The following is a 24,883-nucleotide window of genomic DNA, read 5'->3' as shown; positions in this document are numbered from 1 at the left end:
GGATACTTTTGGAATGTAGAGAGGGAATGCCAACAAACTGGTGTGGCTTCCAAAAGAGCTTTTATCATTGTCGATCTCCCTCCCATTGACAGCTATCTCGTGCAACATGAGGAGGTTCTCTTATATATCTTGTTATAGAGCCAAATTCAATCCTTATACCCAGGTCCCATACTCATTAGCTTTTATCTCAAATTCTAGATACAGAAGGCTCTTATTGAAATCATTGATCTGAACAAACAAACAAACAAAAATAATAATAATAATAATAATGCATGAATGGTTCTTTCCTGATGCGGTACTACCTTATGAAAAGAGATGGAGCGTTTATGGTTATTAATTTCCATCCCTATTGCTTGCCCATACACCTTTAGAACCCCATGAAAGATCTATGCATCACTAACAGAATCATTACCAAACAAAAGTACATAATCAACAAACATTGAGTTGGTTATAGTATGAGGTTCCTCCAGTCCTTATTCCTTTTAGACTTCCATGGGCTCTTTCATGAACAAAAAACTTCTGATACCAATAGGAATAGGAATAGAAGGGGAGACAAGGAGCAGCCCTGCCTTAAATCCCTAGTGGGTTTCGAAAAATTCTGATGATAAACCATTCATGAGTAGGCAAAAAGACACATATAAGGAACATCCTTCTGTCCAATTCACAAATTCCAATTTACATTAAACATGAAGGAGAATCAATCTAATAAAAAACTAGTTTAGCGTATCATATGCCTTCAAGAGATCCAGGATGATGATAAAAGATGGTATTTTCCTTACCTTAACAAAGTGAAGACCTTCTCGGGCTATGCTAAATTCTATAAGGCTAATAGCATTATGGATTTGTCAATTTCCCAAGAATCCAAGCCCCTCCTTAGAAATAGAAGGCGGGGTGGCAGGGGGGGGTTAAACATTCTTGAGTCTCAACCTTCGAAATAATCTTATAAACAATATTGCGCAAAAAAAATGGATTAAAAACTTTTAAATGTGTTGGAGATGTCCTTTTTGAGAATCACTGTCAGGAAAGTGGAGTTTAATGCTCCCAATATCTACCTTGACTTGTATTCTTTAACTGATAAATCATTTTATGTCTCCACTGGACTCATCCCATTCCAACAGCTCTTTCTTGGTACCTTCTAATTTTTAATATCAAACTCTCCCTCAAAAAAGACAAAAGTGGAGTTGCTGCTACACACTCGAGATTTCCTCTTCAACTCCAAGAATTTGACTCTAAGAAACTTTATATTTCTTTAGCCCATTCAATGGATATGGATTTCAATCTTTTCAAGTTATCATTGAATTGGAACCTAACATCATCTTCACTCTGTTCATCAAAATTCCTTCATTCTCTGGACACTGTATCTCTAAATTCCAGATCTTTCAGCCAATGAGAATTAAATTTTAAAAGTCATGGGGAATTTCATCCAACTTTTCCACTTGAAGGAATTTTGGAACATGACCCAAGATCCCCCCTTCACATACCCAGGACCTGGATTTATCTATATCCTCCAACAAACTATCTATCATGAAAAAGATATTCAATATATTAGCAACACTCTCACCCCCTGCTCTATAGTTCCTCCATGTTAGAACTATTTCCAAGGATTCCATGTCATAAAGCTTGCACTCCTCTATTTTGTTTAGAAGAAACTCCACAAGAAGGTCCATTCTACCCCTATCTCCCCAAATTTCTCCTTGTCTGAGAGCAAAATTCATAACCATGCCCCCCCAACAAACATAATTACATTATTCTTCCTAGTTTCTTCAAAAGCTGAAATATTCTCCCATTACTCTTTCCTTTGCTGAAAGGGGCCATATACACTAATTAAAGTGAAGAATTTGCCTACCTCTCCTCCAATACAGATAGCTGAAGGGAAAAAAGTGGTGCTGCTTGACTGTCCAGTGTTCTTCCACCCAATAGCTAGGTCTCCTGACTTCCCTTCAACACTTTTAGGCACAAACTTCAACTCTAGGAAGGCGGCCAATAGAATATATATAGCCTTCTCACTCTCTAACATAGTCTCTTGCAGGAATAATATATCTAAGTTTATGTACACTCACAAATCTTGTTATGGTGTTTCTTTTGTGGTTAGCACCCAAACCCCTTAAATTGTAGGACATAATGATCATCTTCAACCTTTAAGGAAGGCCTTCCCTGATCTAAGGACCCCTGTGATAGTTGCTTGCCTGCTTGAACCTCTCTATCTACGTGTTCTTTTGCAAATTCAAAAAGAATTTTCTCCCTCAAGTTTCCTGGGAACCTACCTAATCTTGTCCCAGTCCCCCTTCCAAACTAATCTCATATACCTACTCAAGCTACTTCTTTAGAGACCTCAAGGAAAAAAAATTCGTTGAGAAAGGGCATAGTCCCACAAAGCATTCAAAGTTCTCTGTCTGTCAACATTATGCAGGTCCAAATGTTGCTTCCTATGACTTGATTCCATTCTCCCTGATAAATAGTGTTGTTCCATCTCCTTTAATTCCTTGAGAGCATTTTTTCTAACCTGATGTTGTTGATATGCTTGACCAACAAATGAGGGAGATAGCATGTCTTTTATGAGTACAGCCTCCTCCTTTTCTCTCAACTACAACCGTTTTCCTCCAAATAAATTACGGAAGGAATTTGTTTTTTTGCTTACCTTTGACCCAATATGCTCTGTTATATTAGTCTAAATTTTTTCCATGAAAGCAGGGCTTTTAACCACAGGGTTTGATTGAAGAGATGGCTAAATATAATCTTCTCCTCCTAAGAAGTATCAAACTTAGGTCATTGACTCCTAGATGGACTACGGGAATATTTTGGAGAATTCTTGCTGTAATGTAACAGATAGATTCCTCAACAGCATTAGATGTCTTATCTTGGGCTCTTGTAAATGGAACAAATCTGGTTCTATCTTCAACCTCTTGGTCGGATCCCTGCTCACCTATGCCTCTTCATCAAGAGTATTTTTCTTGGGGCATGCCATATGAAGATGACCACAGAATTGGCAAATAGTACATCAGAAGGGGATTTTAACGTAGCCCAACTCCTACATGTTGGACCAACCCCCAATCTTGACATCAATGCATTCGGGAAGCCCATTCCCTAAATTCATCTCTATGTCAAAATCTCGTCCTCTCATCTCCCAAATCTCGTGGTGCATTCCAAATTTCTCGTCCTCTCATCTCCCAAAATCTCGTGGTGCATTCCAAATTTCTCGTCCTCTCATCTATGTCAAAATCTCCCCAATTTATCCCCAAAGTTAGGGCTCCTTCTATCTAGTGTTCAAACAGCAGCAATTGTAGTTTGATCCACATAAGCTAAATCTTTACACTCTCCTTCACTAAATAAAAAAGAGGGATCCATTTCTTTAGTGATAAGATGGACCTATCCCAATACCACTTACGTTGCTGAATGGTTTCTCTATCCTTCCCAGCTCTGAAGACAAACACGATCCATTGCATTGCTAGCCTCTAGGTTGTGACAAACCAATGCATACCCCAACTGTTGCTTCTAGACTCTAAGGATCCACTGGCCCATTATTTTGTCAGAAATCAATGAAACTTTCCCACCAGATAAACTAGGACTTGGTCCATCACCACATTGACTCCCATTACCAACTCCATCCTTTTCTTCTTACGCTTGACACACTTCACCTTTTTCCTCGTCTCACTAGCTCAATAAGTGATTTGCCTTTCTATCCTCTATGGTGCCCTTGGCTTCCTCCAGCATGTTCCTCAATAGACAAAGGAGCAATACCATTGAATCATTTCAAACGCTCCCTTGGCCTATACCTGCATTGTAATGTGAACCCTCCCAACCAACCACTTATTCCGATGAGACCTGGTATCGATTATTGCTTCATAAGGTCAAGGATTTATCAATCCTTTGGGAGCACTCTCCCATGTGGTTACCAAAAAGTACAACCCCATACCCGCAGTCCTGATTGCTTGACCTGACAAGAAGATGGGGATCCTCTTGCCCTCCTTTGAAGCCAGCCAAAACCCCTTTCCACGAAGGACTTGGAAAGGTTTAACCTTTAATGTGGCATAGACCTCGGCTAAAAAACACAAGGACTACCATTGTTACCCACCTTCCTATGATGTCAGAGTGGTATGAATAGAACTTGCCTTATAAGCTACCTTGGATCTCCTAGTTTGACCCTCGCTTCGTTGTCATTCTGCAGAAAACCCTCCTCCACTGCCAGTCCCTTCCTTCTCCATTCCTCCTCCGTATCCATGCACCCATTGAAACGTGGTCATGTTATTTCGTGCCATTATTATTTTGGCGTCAATTCCATAATTAGCATCGAGGCTAACGTCATCAGGTCGTCAGGCTACACTAGTAGTCGAAGTGACGACGCCATGACTTAAGGGAACAATCAGCCACCCACCAACTCAGGGCAGGGAGTGCACACTCGCCGCCCACCACGGAGGGTGTCAGGCAAGCCGACCGGGAATTGAACCTGACCGTTGCGGCAATCGCTCCAAGTGCCACTAAGCCACGGCATGTTGGACAGTATGTGTATATATATATCTTATTGACAAATTGATTTGCATTGAACTCTGACTGTCAAATCTGTTAAGATAAATTATAAGATAACGCATAGCTTTGATTGCTTCGTACGCAGGTCTGTTCAGGTTTTTGTTCCAGTTAATTTTGACTAAATCCCATTACGTTCATTGCTGATGCTTTTTCAATAATTCCCAAGTACCTAGGCAGGTCTTTTCAAAAATTTCTTGCATTTCAATTTAACTCGTTAAAGAATATTTATATTTTGTTGATTCAAGATCAGCCTGTGGCACGTGGCCCAAATATTTATGCATTTTCTTCTTTTGCAAAACATCTAGTTTCCTAATTCAAACGTTTTGGAAATTGCAACCTTAATTTAATTAACATGAAAATAATCAATGCAGTTCACAACGAGATATAGATTCGTGCGAAGCGACCCTAGATGACCAGTAAACACCTGGGAACTTTTTAAAGAAAATCATCGCTTACCGCTTACCTACAGTTAAAAAGCGAATTTGATTCAACTCAAGCTAAGCTCAATCGTCTAAAGACTTGACCAAACCCTAACGATCCGATAACAAAGATATGCCGTAACATAAGAGCTCGCGGCTATTGTCTGCTGAAGAATCGAATAAATAAAAGGTTACCTTCTTGAGTGCAGAGAATCGTAGGAAAGTATTTGGTGATAATGGCGATGCAGATATCTTTCCGTCTCTCCCACGAATTTGGTCCATCTGCCGATTTGTCGCCGTGCAAATTCAAGGTCATTACAGTGAGGGAGACGCTCATCCTTCTCCACCTCTGCTCGCTCACCGTTTCAAATGATTGAAATAAAAATGCCGCGGCCGCGTATGCATATGCATAGACTGGGATTTAAAGGAATTCTAACGCTCGCAGACTGAAAATTTCAGGTTTTGGATGCGCAGCTGCCATAGTTGCAGAGAAAAATCAGCACTCCTTTCATTATTCTGCAAGAATATAACCGGACGCTGCCGGTGACCGGTATGCAATATCATTATTGAATACCACGGCCGAGATTTCCTCTAGGCTGTCCATTTGCGTGAAGTGACTGGCAATCTGTTTTCTGTAAAGGGCCCTCTCATATTCTGGCCGCCTAAATTATTCAAATTAAGTTGCTTCAAAGTTTTCAAAAGCTGAAATAATAATAAACTAACCGTGGTGCTCATTGAATTATTGCTATCTTTAAACCATTCAATGTGTTTGCCTCTTCTCAAATTTAAGTAATCAAAAAATTGTTGGACGCATGGAAACCTTGGGGCCTCTATCTGACAATGGGAGACTCTGCCCACGTGACATCATTTAAAAATATTTTCCAAGGGAGCAGACAGTTCTAAAAAAATTGTTAAAGTTGTACGAGGTTTTTTTTGGAAATTGGGTCACAGGTTTGTTTTTTTTGTTTTTTTTTTTTTTTTTTTTAAATATATAGATTTAGGGCAAGAGCTGCTTCCTTTTTTTAAATAAAGATTTTAGACATATAGAGTTATATGGGCATACCATTGGGCATTAAATGCCCGGCTACATGTGTCCTTGATCCTTGTTTAACACACACTCGCTTATTTTTAGGCTGATAGGCTTTTCTTATGCATCAACTTTTCGTCAACACTTTTACTTTGATCTAATCCGTTAGATCAGATGAAATTGATCTGAACCAGAAAACAAAACAGCTATCGGAAACTCATGTAGCCGTGCGAATGGTACGCCCATTAGCTCTTGCCTAGAGATATATCTGAACCAAAAACAAAACAGCTATCGGAAACTTGTAGCCGTGCGAGTACTTAGCTCTTGCCTAGATTATATCCAATAATCAATTCTTCTAGTTTTAGTACTTAATCATATAATTATAACAAGAGTTGAGGAATAAATGTTTATATATTTTAGTTGCCTAATATTATTATTAATTCATAAATTTGTGAATTATAAAATATTTATTTATTACTCATATAAAAAAATTTAATTATTTTTTTTTAATTATGGAATATATATAGTCTGCGACAAAGATTAATGTGTAAATAAATACTTATTTAAAATTAAATTTATTTATTTACATATTATATATATATATATATATATATATAAAAAAGTGTGTTTGAATGTGTAAATAAATATTTATTTTAAATTTTTAAATAATTATTATAAATTTATTTTTTTATATATAAATATAATAATTTCGAAAAATAATTTTTTTAATAAAATACTTTGAAATTACAAATATTAAATAATAAATAATGAGTTTTGAAATAGTTTAAATTCAATCAATTTCAAATTGTATTATTATATTTTAGATTTTTGTAATTTATAATTACAATGGAGATACCTTAAGATTAATGTCATTATTCAGATTACTAAATATTATTGAAATTTCATACAATTATAATGTAATGTAAATGAATTTTTTCTTACAATTATAATATAAGGTAAGTGAAAATTTTTACCTAATTTTTTCATACAAAATAATGTAATGTAAGTGAACATTTTCATCCACCTAATTTTTCATACAATTATAATGTAAAATAAGTGAAATTTTTCACCTAACTTTTTCATACAATTATAATGTAATGTAAGTAAACATTTTCATCTAGCTTAAATCTATTTTCTATTTACATTTATTATCAAGTCAATTGTGATTTTTTAATGAATTGTTGATTTTTTGTGATTTTTAAATTAAATATTGATTTTTTAATATAGGTAGGTGATGTAAATATAAACTCCTATTTAATAATATTTTGTATTTATGAGTTTTTTTTAATGTGGTCCAAATTTCTGGGTTTTTTTGGGTATATAGATTTTGTTGAAAATCTAATTAATTTTGAAATTCTATATTTATGTTGGTGAGTTAATATAATTTGAATATCTTATAAATTTTAACTAGATTCATTTATGCATTCACGATATCAATTTAAATAATAAAAATTTGTAATTTAAAGAAGAAAAAAATCCTCAAATTCTAATCAAAATATAAAAGATTTACATTGTTAGAGCAGAGCATACATAACACACAGCGGATTTATACTCAGAGACACACAAATGGAGAAACAACAAGATTACTCAATCAGAAACAGCGGAATAGATAAAACAATCACTGGAGAACAGAAATCACTTTGCATTACATAACAGGTTTGGACCTTGGCTTACCTTCCTTGGCCAGAGAAATTACAAATTTATAGAGTCGGAAGAAGGATCTAGAATTATGTATGTGATTCAGATGGAGATCTGGAATTATCTAGAAACAAATGGTGGTGTAGAAAGATCTAGAATCCTCGAGATCTAGAAACTAATGGCGATGAAGAAGAATCTAGAATCATGAATTTGGCTTCACACTTAACATTCTCCCACTTGAAGCCCAATAAGAGTCATCAAGTCACACCGAGTCCTACCATGCCTCTACATAACTCATGTTTATTTCGTGGTAGAATCTTAGTGAGCATATCAACAGGGTTCCTATCTGTATGGATCTTTTCCAAGGATAATTGTTCTTCCTCCAACACATAACGGATCCAATGGTACCTTAAGTCAATGTGTTTGGTTTTTGAATGAAATGTTGGGTTTTTCGCCAAGTGAATGGCACTCTGACTATCACAATATCGCACATACTTGTCCTGCTTTATTCCTATCTCTCCTAGGAATCGCTACATCCACAACATCTCTTTACAAGCTTTTGTTGCAACTATGTACTCTGCTTTTGTTGTAGAGAGGGCTACTATCCTTTGTAGCCTTGACACCCAAGATACTGCTGCACCTGCAAATGTATACAAATAACTGTAGTGGACTTTCTGGTATCCATATCTCCAGCCATATCTACATCTGTAAATCCTTCAAGCACAGTCTCATCATGACTAAAACATAGACAATAATGACTAGTGCCCTTGAGATACCTCAAAATCCATTTTATTGCTTGCCAATGTTGTTTGCCTAGATTGGCAAGGAACCTACTCACTACTCCCACTGAATATGCAATGTTTGGTCGTGTGCATACCATGGCATACATCAAACTGGCAACTGCTGAAGCATAAGGAATCTTGTTCATCTCTTCTTTCTCCTTGTCATCACTAGGACATAATTCAGTACTCAGCTTGAAGTGCGTTGCAAGGGGTGTACCAACTGGCTTGGCATCTTTCATATTAAACCTGTCAAGCACCTTCTTGATATATTTTTCTTGTGACAGCCACAACCTTTTTTTTTCCTATCACCCATAATACGCATGCCCAATATCTATTTTGCTGGTCCCAACTCCTTCATTGCAAATTTGCTACCCAAATCTTTCTTCAATCTATTGATCTTATTCTTATCATGCCCAACAATCAACATGCCATCCACATATAACAATAATATGATATACTTTCCTTGATCATACCTCTTGATATAGACACAATGGTCAACTTCCAACCTCTGAAAACCATGTTCCAACATGAATGAATCAAATTTCTTGTACCATTGTCGATGTGCGTGTTTCAACCCATAGAGACTCTTCTTCAACCTACAAACAAGGTCTTCTTTGCCTTTTTCTACGAAGCCTTCTGGCTGCTCCATATAAATTTCTTCTTCCAAATCACCATGAAGGAATGCAATTTTTACATCTAATTGTTCACATTCTAGGGCTAAAGCAGCAACTAGGCCAAGAATGACTCTAATGGATGACATTTTAACAACAAGTGATAAAATTTCAGTGAAGTCAATACCTTTTTTTTGGGCAAAACCTTTCACCACCGGCCTTGCTTTATACCTCTCCTTCTTTTAGTCACCTTCATGCTTAATCCTGTACACCCATTTGTTTTCTAGAGCCTTTCTACCTTTTGGGAGGTTTACCAACTCCCAAGTTTTATTTTCCTGCAAAGAGTTCATTTCTTCTTCCATTGCTTTCTTCCATTCTTTACTGTGCTCGACTTTACAAGCTTCTTGAAAACGATTAGGTTCACCTTCATCAGTCAACAAAATATAGTTTGAAGGAGGATACCTTTGTGAAGGCTTATGAGGCCCAGATTTTAGATCTGCGAACCAACTGTGGTGGTGCATTATCAGGTTGAATCTCCTATAAAGGTTCTTGCAAGATTCCTTCTTCTTGTTGTTCATTATTTTCCACTTGTTGTTCTTCATGCTCCTGAATTTGATGTTCATTTTCTTGTATTGGTGGTATGTTTTCATGCTGCTCTTTAAACTTGTTAATAACCTTCTTGACCTCCAACTCACCTACAATCCTCTTAAACATTTCTGACTCGTTAAATATAACATCCCTGCTTCTAATAATTTTATGTTTGACTGGATCCCATAAACAATAACCAAAATCTTCATCTGCATATCCCAAAGAAATGCATTTCATAGATTTATCATCTAGCTTAGTTCTATTTTCTTTGGGAATGTGTACGAATGCTTCACATCCAAAGATTTTCAAGTGAAAATAATTCAAATTCTTACCAGTCCAAACTTCTTAAGGGATACTGCCATCCAAGGCTGTAGTTGGAGATCTATTTATGAGGTAGCAAGCGGTCCTAACTGCTTCAGCCCAAAAATTCTTCTCCAAACCGGAATTGGACAACATACTTCGTACCTTTTCCATAATGGTGCGATTCATACTTTCCGCGACACCATTCTGTTGAGGAGTATCAGGCATAGTCTTCTCATGCTTTATGCCAAACCTGTTACAATATTCCTTAAATGCATTTGAGCAATATTCTCCACCATTATCTGTTCTTAAACACTTCAGCAATTTGTTAGTCTCTCTTTCAACAGCAACATGGAATTTTTGAAATATTCCAAACACTTCACTTTTATTTTTCATAGGATATGCCCAAACCTTCCTGGATGCATCATCTATAAATGTTACAAAATATGATGCTCCTCCTAATGATTTGATGTTAACATGCCCAAACAAATCTGAGTGTACCAATTCTAACACATTTTTCTTTCTGTCATGGCCACCTCTAAGGAATGAAACCCTTCTTTTTCTACCATATATACAATGCTCACAAAGATCAAGATTGTAGGATTTCAAACATGGCAATAAATTTTTATCAACAAGGATTTTTAAGCCCTTCTCGCTCATGTGACCCAAACGCTTATGCCACAGATCTGCTGAATTTCCTTCTTTTGTGACAACAGCCAAATCTAATTTTCCTATCAGTGTCTTCAATGTGTATAATGTTCTTGTCTTGGGTCCTTTGGCTACGACCAATGCACCTTTGCTAATTTTCCAGCCTCCTTTTCCAAAGCTTGTCGAATAGCCTTCATCGTCCAGTCGTCCCATACAGATTAAACTCATGCGCATTTCTGGTACATGCCTAACTTGTTTCAACAATATATCTTGTCCATCTTTCATCTTGATCTGGACATCTCCCACTGCAACAATACTGCAAAAATGATTATTCCTCAAATGCACTCTACCATAATCACCAGGATTATATGAAACAAAACTATCTTTGCATGGGGTTACATGGTGAGATTCCCCAGAGTGAAGGATCCAATCAAAGCTACTGCTAGATATATATACACATGAATCCTCTACTGAAACAATAAACAACACATCACCATCTATGGCTACAACAGTAGTATCACCTTCATTTGTGCTGGATGACTTGTGATTTGTACTAGACAGTCTTTGATCCTTTTGTCCTTTCTTCCATAATCGACATTCTTTCTTCATGTGCCCAGGTTTGCCACAATGAAAGCAGATGATCCTTCCTCTTCTTGATTTTGATCGGCCTCTCGATCTTGATCGCCCTTGCCGACCTCGATCCATTCTCCTACCACGATCAACTAGAGCTAGAGCCTCCCCTCCCTAGTTTTCCGCAATTGACTTGTGTCGCAGCTCCTCATTCATTAAACTGCCACTGACATCATCAAACTTCAGGGTCCCTGCAGTTGTTGAAGTGCTCATAGCTACAATTAAATTTCCCCAGCTGTATAGCATAGAAAACATTAGCAAAATGGCTCTAATTTCATCATCTAAAATGATTTTAATAGAGGCAAGCTGATTAATAATAATACTAAATGCATTCAAGCGCTTAGCAATTGAAGCACCCTCCTTCATTTTGAGATTATAAAGCTTCTTCATCAAGAACACTTTGTTTGATGCCATGTTCTTCTCATATAGATCATGGAGCTTCTTCCATAATCCTTCTACCGTCTTTTCTCCAGACACATTGAAATAAACATTCTTTGCTAAATATTGGCATTGAAATAAACATTCTTTGGTAAATATTGGTGGATTGTTGCAATCGCCTTTCTATCTAGCTTATTCCACTCTTTGTTTGTCATCGATGAGGGTTTCTTTGTTGTGCCCTCAATCAGAAAATATTGATCCTTTAAAATCAGTATATCCTCCATCTGAGATTTCCATAGGGCAAAATTAGCCCTGCTCAACTTCTCCATATCTGTAACTGTTGTCCCCATTCACAAAAAAACTCCACTTAAAAATAAAACTTTAATTATTACTCTTTAAAACTTAGTAATAATGACCTTTCTCCTTTTAAAATACCCTTTTAAAAATTCCTGCTCCCTTTTAAAATATACTTTTCAAAATTCCAACATATAATTATATATGTTTCATAATAAATATAAAAACATATATAATGTTTTAACCTTTTCACATTTCACACATACATATGTTGGTTTGAGAAAAAAAAGTTGACCTATATGTGCAAGCTTGATGTAAAAAAATAACTTACGAACACCACGTTTCAACTCCAAACTCCATTCAAACTCTAGCAACACATTTCAACATAGATCCACGACCTTGTTTTTCTTGCAACAACTATCTTTTAGTTCCAGCATTCCTCAGCTATTTCCTGGATAGATCCCTTTCCTAGACTCTCTTCTTTGTAGGGATTTCCCATTTTTTGGACAGATCCTTCAACAACTCAAGAGGTAACAACCAACGTTTTAACGAAGGCTGCCAGAGCAAGGCAATGGCACTAAGTGGCTTGCACAGTGGATAACCCTAGCTCTGATACCAGTTGTTAGACCAAAGCATACATAACGCACAACGGATTTATACTCAGATACAGACAAATGGAGAAACAACGAGATTACTCAATCAGAAACAACGGAATAGATAAAACAATCACTGGAGAACAGAAATCACTTTGCATTACATAACAGTTTTTGGCCTTGGCTTGCCTTCCTTGGCCAGAGAAATTACAAATTTATAGAGTCAGAAGAAGGATCTAGAATCCTGTATGTGATTCACATGGAGATCTGGAATTATCTAGAAACGAATGACGGTGTAGAAAGATCTAGAATCCTGGAGATCTAGAAACTAATGGCGGTGAAAAAGAATCTAGAATCATGAATTTGGCTTCACACTTATTCCATTTTATTAATAAATTGATAATAATTCATTTATATATACACAAATTGAATGATAATATAAATATTGAAATATTATTAATTTTTTATTTTGCAAATAAAGGTAAATACAAAATTCAATATTAAAACTAAGTTATATAATAATAATTTTTAAAACTAAATATATTAATTATTAAAATAAGCCTAGATTAATCTTAACTCAAGATCCGGAGTTAAGATAGATTTAGGTTAGTCTAATTCCCCTTTAAATAGGTCATATTCCACATGAATCTTATGGACCAATACTATAAGTTTTAATGAACATAAAGCTCAAAAACTACCAATAACTTGACCAAGTCAAATTTAATTTAACTACCCAACAAAAATCAATAACGCAATAAAAAATAAAATATAAACAAAAACTATTTTCACTCTAAAAAAACAACGAAAACGAAAACAAAAATACAATCATAAAATATTTTTAAATTCAATGTACACACATTTATATCTACCCATGAAAAAATACAATAAATAATGTTGAATCTTTTAGAAATGAATGTTCTGAAATATATTTATTATTCCTTTTTCAAGAGTTTACCACTGGAAACTTTGAAAATAAATTTTTGATGTTTAATCTTTTAGAAATGAATGGTCTAAAATATATTTATTATTCCCTTTTTCAAAAGTTTACCACTGGAAACTTTAAGAATAATTTTTCTACATAAAATTAATTTCCAAAACATTCAACACATGATGATTAACTAATTTCCAAAACATTCAACACATGATGATTAACTGTAACAACCTACACACTCTAAGATATGATAATGTGTGAAATGTCTTAAACTATTAAATTTGATTGAATAACAAATATTATTTTGCACATAGGAATAATAAATACATCCAATAATCGTATTCTTTTAATTTTAGTACTTAATCATATAATTACTAACGAGAGTTGAGTTACTTAATCATATAATAAGAGTTATATCCAATAATCGTATTCTTTTGATTGTAGTACTTAATCATATAATTACTAACGAGAGTTGAGGAATACATGTTTATATATTTTAGTTGCCTGATATTATTATTAATTCATAAATTTGTGAATTATAAAATATTTATTTATTAATCATATAAAAAAAATAATTATTTTTTCTTTATGGAATATATATAGTCTGCGAGAAAGATTAATGTGTAAATAAATACTTAGTTAAAATTAAATTTATTTATTTATATATTATATATTTATATATATATATAAAAAGTGTGTTGAATGTATAAATAAATATTTATTTTAATTTTTTTAAATAATTATTATAAATTTATTTTTTATATATAAATATAATAATTTCCAAAAATAATTTTTTTAATAAAATATTTTGAAATTACAAATATTAAATAATAAATAATGAGTTTTGAAATAGTTTAAATTCAATCAATTTCAAATTGTATTATTATATTTTAGATTTTTGTAATTTATAATTACAATGGAGATATCCTTAAGATTAATGCCATTATTCAGATTACTAAATATTATTGAAATTTCATACCATTATAATGTAATGTAAATGAATTTTTTCATACAATTATAATGTAAGGTAAGTGAAAATTTTTACCTAATTTTTTCATACAAAATAATGTAATGTCAGTGAACATTTTCATCCACCTAATTTTTTCATACAATTATAATGTAAAGTAAGTGAAATTTTTCACCTAACTTTTTCATACAATTATAATGTAATGTAAGTGGACATTTTCATCTAACTTAAATCTATTTTCTATTTACATTTATTATCAAGTCAATTGTGATTTTTTAATGAATTATTGATTTTTTGTGATTTTTAAATTAAATATTGATTTTTTAATGTAGGCATGTGATGTAAGTATAAACTCCTATTTAATAATATTTTGTATTTATGATTTTTTTTAATGTGGTCCAAATTTCTTGGTTTTTTTAGGTATATAGATTTTGTTGAAAATTTAATTAAATTTGAACTTCTATATTTATGTTGGTGAGTTAATATAATTTGAATATCTTATAAATTTTAACTAGATTCATTTATGCATTCACAATATCAATTTAAATAATAAAAATTTGTAATTTAAAGAAGAAAAAAAATATCCTCAAATCCTAATCAAAAATCAAAATATAAAAGATTTACATTGTTAGACCAGAGCATACCTAACGCACTTCGGATTTATACTCAGAGAAAGACAAATGGAGTAACAACAAGATTACTCAATCAGAAACAGCGGAATAGATAAAACAATCACTGGAGAAGAGAAATCACTTTGCATTACATAACAGGTTTGGGACTTGGCTTACCTTCCTTGGCCAGAGAAATTACAAATTTATAGAGTCGAAAGAAGGATCTAGAATTCTATATGTGATTCAGATGGAGATCTAGAATTATCTAGAAACGAATGATGGTGTAGAAAGATCTAGAATCCTCGAGATCTAGAAACTAATGGCGGTGAAGAAGAATCTAGAATCATGAATTTGGCTTCACACTTAACATTCTCCCACTTGAAGCCAAATAAGAGTCATCAAGCCACACCGAGTCCTACCATGCCTATACATAACTCATGTTTATTTCGTGGTAGAATCTTAGTGAGCATATCAGCAGGGTTCCTATCTGTATGGATCTTTTCCAAGGATAACTGTTCTTCCTCCAACACATGCCGGATCCAATGGTACCTTAAGTCAATGTGCTTGGTTTTTGAATGAAATGTTGGGTTTTTTGCCAAGTGAATGGCACTCTGACTATCACAATATAACACATACTTGTCCTGCTTTACTCCTCTCTCTCCTAGGAATCGCTGCATCCACAACATCTCTTTACAAGCTTCTGTTGCAACTATGTACTCTGCTTTTGTTGTAGAGAGGGCTACTATTCTTTGTAGCCTTGACACCCAAGATATTGTTGCACCTGCAAATGTATACAAATAACCTGTAGTGGACTTTCTGGTATCCATATCTCCAGCCATATCTACATCTGTAAATCCTTCAAGCACAGTCTCATCATGACCAAAACATAGACAATAATGACTAGTGCCCTTGAGATACCTCAAAATCCATTTTATTACTTGCCAATGTTGTTTGCCTGGATTGGCAAGGAACCTACTCACTACTCCCACTGAATATGCAATGTCCGGTCGTGTGCATACCATGGCATACATCAAACTACCAACTGTTGAAGCATAAGGAATCTTGATCATCTCTTCTTTCTCCTTGTCATCACTAGGACATAATTCAGTACTCAGCTTGAAGTGCGTTTCAAGGGGTGTACCAACTGGCTTGGCATCTTTCATATTAAACCTGTCAAGCACCTTCTTGATATATTTTTCTTGTGACAGCCACAACCTTTTATTTTTCCTATCACGCATAATCTGCATGCCCAATATCTGTTGTGCTGGTCCCAACTCTTTCATTGCAAATTTGCTACCCAAATCTTTCTTCAATCTATTGATCTTATTCTTATCATGCCCAATAATCAACATGTCATCCACATATAACAATAATATGATATACTTTCCTTGATCATACCTCTTGATATAGACACAATGGTCAACTTCCAACCTCTAAAAACCATGTTCCAACATGAATGAATAAAATTTCTTGTACCATTGTCAAGGTGCCTGTTTCAACCCATAGAGACTCTTCTTCAACCTACAAACAAGGTCTTCTTTGCCTTTTTTATGTAGCCTTCTGGCTGCTCCATATAAATTTCTTCTTCCAATTCACCATGAAGGAATGTAGTTTTTACATCTAACTGTTCACATTCTAGGTCTAAAGTAGCAACTAGGCCAAGAATGACTCTAATGGATGACATTTTAACAACAGGTGAGAAAATTTCAGTGAAGTCAATACCTTCTTTTTGGGCAAAACCTTTCACCACCAGCCTTGCTTTATACCTCTCCTTCTTTTCGTCACCTTCATGATTAATCATGTACACCCATTTGTTTTGTAGAGCCTTTCTACCTTTTGGGAGGTTTACCAACTTCCAAGTTTTATTTTCCTGCAAAGAGTTCATTTCTTCTTCCATTGCTTTCTTCCATTCTTTACTGTGCTCGACTTTACAAGCTTCTTGAAAACAATTAGGTTCACCTTCTTCAGTCAACAAAATATAGTTTGAAGGAGGATACCTTTGTGAAGGCTTATGAGGCCCAGAAGATTTGTGAACCAACTGTGGTGGTGCATTATCAAGTTGAATCTCCTATAAAGGTTCTTGCAAGATTCCTTCTTCTTGTTGTTGATTATTTTCCACTTGTTGTTCTTCATGCTCTTGAATTTGTTGTTCATTTTCTTGTATTGGTGGTATGTTTTCCTGTTGCTTTTTAAACCTGTCAATAACCTTCTTGACCTCCAACTCACCTACAGTCCTCTTAAACATTTCTGACTCGTTAAATATAACATCCCTGCTTCTAATAATTTTATGTTTGACTGGATCCCATAGACGATAACCAAAATCTTCATTTGCATATCCCAAAAAAATGCATTTCATAGATTTATCATCTAGCTTAGTTCTATTTTCTTTGGGAATGTGTACGAATGCTTCAAATTCCAAAGATTTTCAAGTGAAATAATTCAAATTCTTACCAGTCCAAACTTCTTAAGGGATACCGCCATCCAAGGCTGTAGTTGGAGATCTATTTATGAGATAGCAAGCGGTCCTAGCCCAAAAATTCTTCTCCAAACCAGAATTGGACAACATACTTGGCACCTTTTCCAAAATGGTGCAATTCATCCTTTCTGCGACACCATTCTGTTGAGGAGTATCAGGCACAGTCTTCTCATGCTTTATGCAAAACCTGTTACAATATTCCTTAAATGCATTTGAGCAATATTCTCCACCATTATCTGTTCTTAAACACTTCAACAATTTGTTAGTCTCTCTTTCAACAGCAACATGGAATTTTTGAAATATTCCAAACACTTCACTTTTATTTTTCATTGGATATGCCCAAATCTTCCTAGATGCATCATCTATAAATGTTACAAAATATGATGCTCCTCCTAATGATTTGATGTTAACAGGCCCAAACACATCTGAGTGTACCAATTCTAACACTTTTTTCTTTTTGTCATGGCCACCTCTAAGGAATGAAACCCTTCTTTTTCTACCATATATACAATGCTCACAAAGATCAAGATTGTAGGATTTCAAACATGGCAATAAATTTTTATCAACAAGGATTTTTAAGCCCTTCTCGCTCATGTGACCCAAACGCTTATGCCACAGATTTGTTGAATTTCCTTTGTTTGTGACAGCAGCCAAATCTGATTTCCTATCAGTGTCTTCAATGTGTATAATGTTCCTGTCTTGGGTCCTTTGGCTACGACCAATGCACCTTTGCTAATTTTCCAGCCTCCGTTTCCAAAGCTTGTCGAATAGCCTTCATCATCCAGTCGTCCCATAGAGATTAAACTCATGCACATTTCTGGTACATGCCTAACTTGTTTCAACAATATATCTTGTCCATCTTTCATCTTGATCTGGACATCTCCCACTGCAACAATACTGCAAAAATGATTATTCCTCAAATGCACTCTACCACATTCACCAGGATTATATGAAATAAAACTATCTTTGCATGGGGTTACATGGTGAGATGCCCCAGAGTCAAGGATCCAATCAAAGCTACTGCTAGATGTATATACACATGCATCCTCTACTGAAAGAATAAACAACACATCACCATCAATAACTACAACAGTAGTCTCACCTCAATTTGTGCTGGATGACTTGTGATTTGTACTAGACAGTCTTTGATCCTTTTGTCCTTTCTTCCATAATCGACATTCTTTCTTCATGTGCGCAGGTTTGCCACAATGAAAGCAGATGATCCTTCCTCTTCTTGATTTTGATCGGCCTCTTGATCTTGATCGCCCTTGCTGACCTCGATCCATTCTCCTACCACGATCAACTAGAGCTAGAGCCTCCCCTCCCTAGTTTTCCGCAATTGACTTGTGTCGCAGCTCCTCATTCATTAAACTGCTGCTGACATCATCAAACTTCAAGGTCCCTGTAGTTGTTGAAGTGCTCATAGCTACAATTAAATTTTCCCAGCTGTATGGCATAGAAAACATTAGCAAAATGGCTCTAATTTCATCATCTAAAATGATTTTAACAAAGGCAAGCTGATTAATAATAATACTAAATGCATTCAAGTGCTTAGCAACTGAAGCACCCTCCTCCATTTTGAGATTATAAAGCTTCTTCATCAAGAACACTTTGTTTGATGCCATGTTCTTCTCATATAGATCATGGAGCTTCTTCCATAATCCTTCTGCCGTCTTTTCTCCAGACACATTGAAATAAATATTCTTTGCTAAATATTGGCATTGAAATAAACATTCTTTGCTAGATATTGGTGGATTGTTGCAATCACCTTTCTATCTAGCTTATTCCACTCTTTGTTTGTCATCGATGAGGGTTTCTTTGTTGTGCCCTCAATCGGAAAATACTGATCCTTTAAAATCAGGATATCCTCCATCTGTGATTTCCATAGGGAAAAATTAACCCTGCTCAACTTCTCCATATCTGTTACTATTGTCCCCATTCACAAAAAAACTCCACTTAAAAATAAAACTTTAATTATTACTCTTTAAAACTTAGTAATAATGACCTTTCTCCTTTTAAAATGCCTTTTTAAAAATTCCTGCTCCCTTTTAAAATATAATTTTCAAAATTCCAAAATATTATTATATATGTTTCATAATAAATATAAAAACATATATAATGTTTTAACCTTTTCACATTTCACACATACATATGTTGGTTTGAGAAAAAAAACTTGACGTATATGTGCAAGCTTGATGTAAAAAAATAACTTACGAACACCACGTTTCAACTCCAAACTCCATTCAAACTCTAGCAACACGTTTCAACATAGATCCACGACCTTGTTTTTCTTGGAGCAACTGTCTTGTCTTTTAGTTCCACCATTCCTCAGCTATTTCCTGGATAGATCCCTTTCCTAGACTCTCTTCTTTGCAGGGATTTCCCATTTTTTGGACAGATCCTTCAACAGCTCAAGAGGTAACAACCAACATTTTAACGAAGGCTGCCAGAGCAAGGCGATGGCACTAAGTGGCTTTCACAGTGGATATTCAACGCTAGCTCTGATACCAGTTGTTAGACCAAAGCATACATAACGCACAACGAATTTATACTCAGATACAAACAAATGGAGAAACAACAAGATTACTCAATCAGAAACAACGGAATAGATAAAACAATCACTGGAGAACAGAAATCACTTTGCATTACATAACAGTTTTGGGCCTTGGCTTGCCTTCCTTGGCCAGAGATATTACAAATTTATAGAGTCAGAAGAAGGATCTAGAATCCTGTATGTGATTCAGATGGAGATCTGGAATTATCTAGAAACGAATGGTGGCATAGAAAGATCTAGAATCCTGGAGATCTAGAAACTAATGGCGGTGAAAAAGAATCTAGAATCATGAATTTGGCTTCACACTTAACATACATTCCATTTTTTTAATCTAAAATTGATGATAATTCATTTATATATACACAAATTGAATGATAATATAAATGTTGAAATATTATTAATTTTTTATTTTGCAAATAAAAGTAAATGCAAAATTCAGCATTAAAACTAAGTTATATAATAATAATTTTTAAAACTAGATATATTAATTATAAAAATCAGCCTAGATTCATCTTAACTCAAGATCCGGAGTTAAGATGATTTAGGCTAGTCTAATTCCCCTTTAAATAGGTCATATTCCACATGAATATTATGGATCAATACTATAAATTTTCATAAACATGAAGCTCAAAAACTACTAGTAACTTGACCAAGTCAAATTTAATTTAACTACCCAACAAAAATCAATAACACAATAAAAAATAAAATGTAAACAAAAACTATTTTCACTCTCAAAAAAACAAAAAAACAACAAAAACGAAAACAAAAATACAATCATAAAATATTTTGAAATTCAATGTACACACATTTATATCTACCCATGAAAAAATACAATAAATAATGTTGAATCTTTTAGAAATGAATGGTCTGAAATATATTTATTATTCTTTTTCAAGAGTTTACCCCTAGAAACTTTGAGAATAAATTTTTAATGTTTAATCTTTTAAAATGAATGGTCTAAAATATATTTATTATTTCCTTTTTCCAGAGTTTACCACTGGAAACTTTAAGAATAATTTTTCTACATAAAATTAATTTCCAAAACATTCAACACATGATGATTAAGTGTAACAACCTACACACTCTAAGATATGATAATGTGTGAAATGTCTTAAACTATTAAATTTGATTGAATAACAAATATTCTTTTGCTCATAGGAAAGAGTGCATATTTAAGTCTAACATTGAAAATAGTTGAGAGAAAAACATGAATGAGTGTTCTGGACAACATGAATTAAAAATCCTTAATTCCACTGGAATTTGTAATTTTTTAATTTTCAAGAAGACAACTATTAGGCACGTCACTCGCTACCACCTTGGTGATTACACAAGAGATTTTTAAAAAGAAAAAGTAGGTTAAAATGTAAATTAGATTGAAATTTCCAAAAATGAATATGATTAAATTCATTCAATGATTAAAAAATGTATTTACTTTCCTTAAAGTCATAGGTAAACCAATGTTCAAGGCTAATGTAGTCTTTCTTATTAAGTGGATGTTATGATTGAATAGATGTTATGTTTTTAAAAAGATTTGCAAATTGATATATATAAGTGAGTAACATACTTGTTGAATTTATTTGCTTGGGAAAGCTTATTTTGCTGGTTTGTTATGTTGTATTGAATATATTAAGAAAATATTATTATTTTTTATATTTTTAAAAATGATATATAAAATAAATAAAAAATGTTTATGTTTAAATCTGAAAAGCTTTTATTTTTTAATTGTTTATTAAAGGATAAGGATTTATATAAATTTATAGTAAGTAGTAACTATTATTAAGTTTGCGCATTTACACTTTTACTCGTACATGTTAAATAATGGTAAGTAGTAACTCTTGGTAGGTATATTTATTTCCATCTTGTTCCTATTCATTTTTTATGTAAATGCTTTCTTAAATTATAGTGGGCAATAACTGATGCTAAATAGGTTATTTACGTGAGTATGAGCTATTTTCAAGGATTTTGATTTTAGGTGGTTTTAGTGTTGGAGCAGAGTCGGGTGAACTGGTTGCAAAGGATAACGACCTTGTTGCGTACCATTATGGCAGATAATCCAGGCCGCAGTGAAGGTAGGAGAACACGTAGTCAGGGAGCCACTATGGAAGAGAAAGGGAAGCAGGTGGTTGATGAATCCTTGCCTCCCATTTACCTGGACATACCAGAAGATTCGGAAGAGCTGGAAGTGGATATTCGGGAGTTTTTTGCAGAGGATAACCAGCGCAAGACCTCGGGCGGAAAAGTTGGCAAGTGGATGAGACATTCGGCTCCAGTGGAAGCCAGGGACGATACAGAGATTGACTCGGAGAATGATGAAGAGGAAGACGATGGATGGCGAGGTAGAGGTCGAGGGCGACGGGGGCGAGGAAGAGTGCGGGGTAGAGGGAAGTTTGCAGGGTGAGGAGGGAACCGAGCTTATGAGGATGGCTCAGGCAGTGGGGTTCGAGGTCGGGGCAAAAAGGATATGCGGCGGAAATTACAGGAGGCAGAGGTGGCCTACACAAAGGAAACCAATTACAAAATACGGAGGATTATAGATAAGTTGGAAGAAGAGGCAATGCAGGATCAATCTGACCCTGAGATGGAAGATTGGGAGACCTATCTCCCTGATCCGGGACATACCAGAGGGCGGATGTCCCTTTATAAGCAATCCTTGCATGTATATTGGGGTATGAAACGTTTACTCGCCAAGGCCCTGGAACAAGTAGCAGTTGAAATGGTGGAGCTAGCTCAAGGCATGCCTACCTTTAAAAGAGAACTGAAGAATATACAAATGACTCTTCTCATGCAGGATAGGAAGATGGATTAGCTGATCCAGTTGTTCAAAGAGAGTGGAATAGCGGTTAAGACAGAAAATGCAGTCAAGAGTGATGCCATGAAGCAGTAGACACGACAGCTGATGACAAGAGGTTTTTTGCATGAAATTTTTGCCATTTTCAGATAGTAGATGTTTTGTTTACAGTGCTCAACAGTATGGTTATATTTCCAGCTCTTAATAGTATGTTTTTAGGTAGAATAGCGGGTTTTTTAGTATGGTTTGACAAACTGAACTTATACTTCTTTTGGATGGCGGTTATATACTTTTGAAGGCCACCCGGTTTCCCTGTTGGGCGGGTGGCACCCTGTATATGTACATAGTTTTTATTTTAGTAATAGAATTTTACCTCAGCTTACAGAAAAAAAAAAAACAATGAAAAGTCATTGAACACGTAATAAAAAATAATAGCATAAATATTGCAACTACATCCACAAATTAAGGGAAAAATTGAGGCGATTATCTACATGGCACAAAGGCTAGACGTTTAAAGATATAGTCCAATCAAATGTTTGAAAAATAATTAATCCAATAATATTGAAAAACAAATATTTGTTTTTCAAAGTTAAACATTATAACTCGCATTTGTTAACGCTAAACTAATAATAGTCAGCGAGCAAATCAATTGCTAAAATCCTGGCAGAGACTAATAAAATTGCTAGAGTCTTCTCTTTATAGGGACTAATAAAATTGATAAAAAAAATTATAACAATATGTATAGTAATCTAATATTCTTTCGATCCTGAAACATTATTAATTACCATATTAAATTACCAAGTTTAATGATGATAAAACCGTTGATAGCCAGAAATATTTCTTGGTAAATAAATTAATAAATCTTCTTGTCTTGATTATCGGTTCTGATAACGACCTTGTCATTTCTTATTTATTAGAGATCTATATTACGGAGGGTTTAGTTAGAGGGAGGAAGTTACCTTGTCATTTCTTATTTATTGGAGATTTATTTTAAGGAGGGTTTAGTTACAGGGAGGAGGTTCGTTATGAAGTAACACGCACGATATTTCTTACCAAAAAAATGGAGCGGTTCTTCACTGCGTTCTTCAGGTTCGCAGTTTGTTTAATTGGGGTAATTTTGGAAAGATTTTTTAGAAAAATATATATACATAATCGCATGCAGTGAGGAATGTGGAAAAATGTATGAATATTTGTATATCTTTTGAAAATATAAGTTATTATGAAGAACGTTTAAATCTTATTTTCCATCAACAATTGAAATTTTGCCTAATATTGGAGGTCAGAAGCGGGAAGAGCGAAAAATCGGAAAACTAGGGTTGAGAGCCTTTGCGTTCGTTTTTCTCCATGGACGGTGGTCGAGGAGGGAGCTCCACTCCCTCCTTCAGTGAGGTAGTGGTTAACAAGGGCAAGACTCCCCCAGAACCAGGCAGAGGTAACAAGATGGAAGGAGGAAAAAATAGCAAAGAGGAAATAGAATGTAACAAGAAGAAGGAGAATGAAGGCACAAAAGACAAGGAGGAAAATGACAAAAAACAGGGAAAAAAGACAGGAAACAAAAGGGACCGTGCAAACCTAAAGCTGAAATAACTCCCAAAGTAATCTTAAATAATCCAGAGTTGCAGGCCCACATGGAGCACATGCAGACTTATGCAATCATATGCAAATTCATGGGACTATGGCCCACCGAAAAGGCTTTACAAACATGGATCAGATACCACTGGAAGCCTAAAGGAAGCATCGATCTTCATATAGGATCCAAGGTTTTTTTCACTGTGGTGTTTGCCAACATTGAGGACAAAGATAGAGTGTTTGAAGGTGGGCCCTACTTTTATGCAGCAGCAGGGCTCTACATGCAGCCGTGGATGATGAACTTCGTGCCGGAGCGGGAAACCTTTACCTCAGTCCCGGTTTGGGTAAGACTCTATTCGCTACCTCTGGATTACTGGCAAATAGAATCACTAACAGCCATAGGCAATAAATTAGGGAGGTATGTCAAAACTTCTGAAGCTACAAGAAGGGGTAAATACACCTCCTTTGCCAGGATCTGTGTAGAGATGGACCTATTTGGAGCACTTCCGGACGAGGTCATACTGGAGGTTCATGATGAGGAATGGGTGCAGACTG

The 24,883-nt window shown here is 34.8% G+C and overlaps 1 protein-coding gene across 1 annotated transcript in view; it reads right to left on the bottom strand.

Annotated features, from left to right (window-relative positions):
- The window catches only part of LOC149141118 (DNAse I-like superfamily protein), a 30,003-nt gene extending 24,402 nt beyond the window's left edge, over nt 1-5,601 (bottom strand). The window contains exon 1 of the mRNA XM_089449895.1: nt 5,139-5,601. Within this exon, the coding sequence (XP_089306021.1) occupies nt 5,139-5,280 (142 nt within the window). The 5' untranslated portion in view covers nt 5,281-5,601. The remainder of the gene's footprint in view (nt 1-5,138) is intronic.
- Between the last annotated feature and the right edge of the window lie 19,282 nt (nt 5,602-24,883).

The sequence above is a fragment of the Pinus tabuliformis genome, chromosome X, assembly GCF_031772625.1.
Source record: "Pinus tabuliformis cultivar Carrire ecotype Pingquan chromosome X, CPIR1, whole genome shotgun sequence".
Taxonomy (NCBI): domain Eukaryota; kingdom Viridiplantae; phylum Streptophyta; class Pinopsida; order Pinales; family Pinaceae; genus Pinus; species Pinus tabuliformis.
Note: the sequence above shows the minus strand (reverse complement) of the source record. Positions and strands in the feature narration are given on the sequence as shown.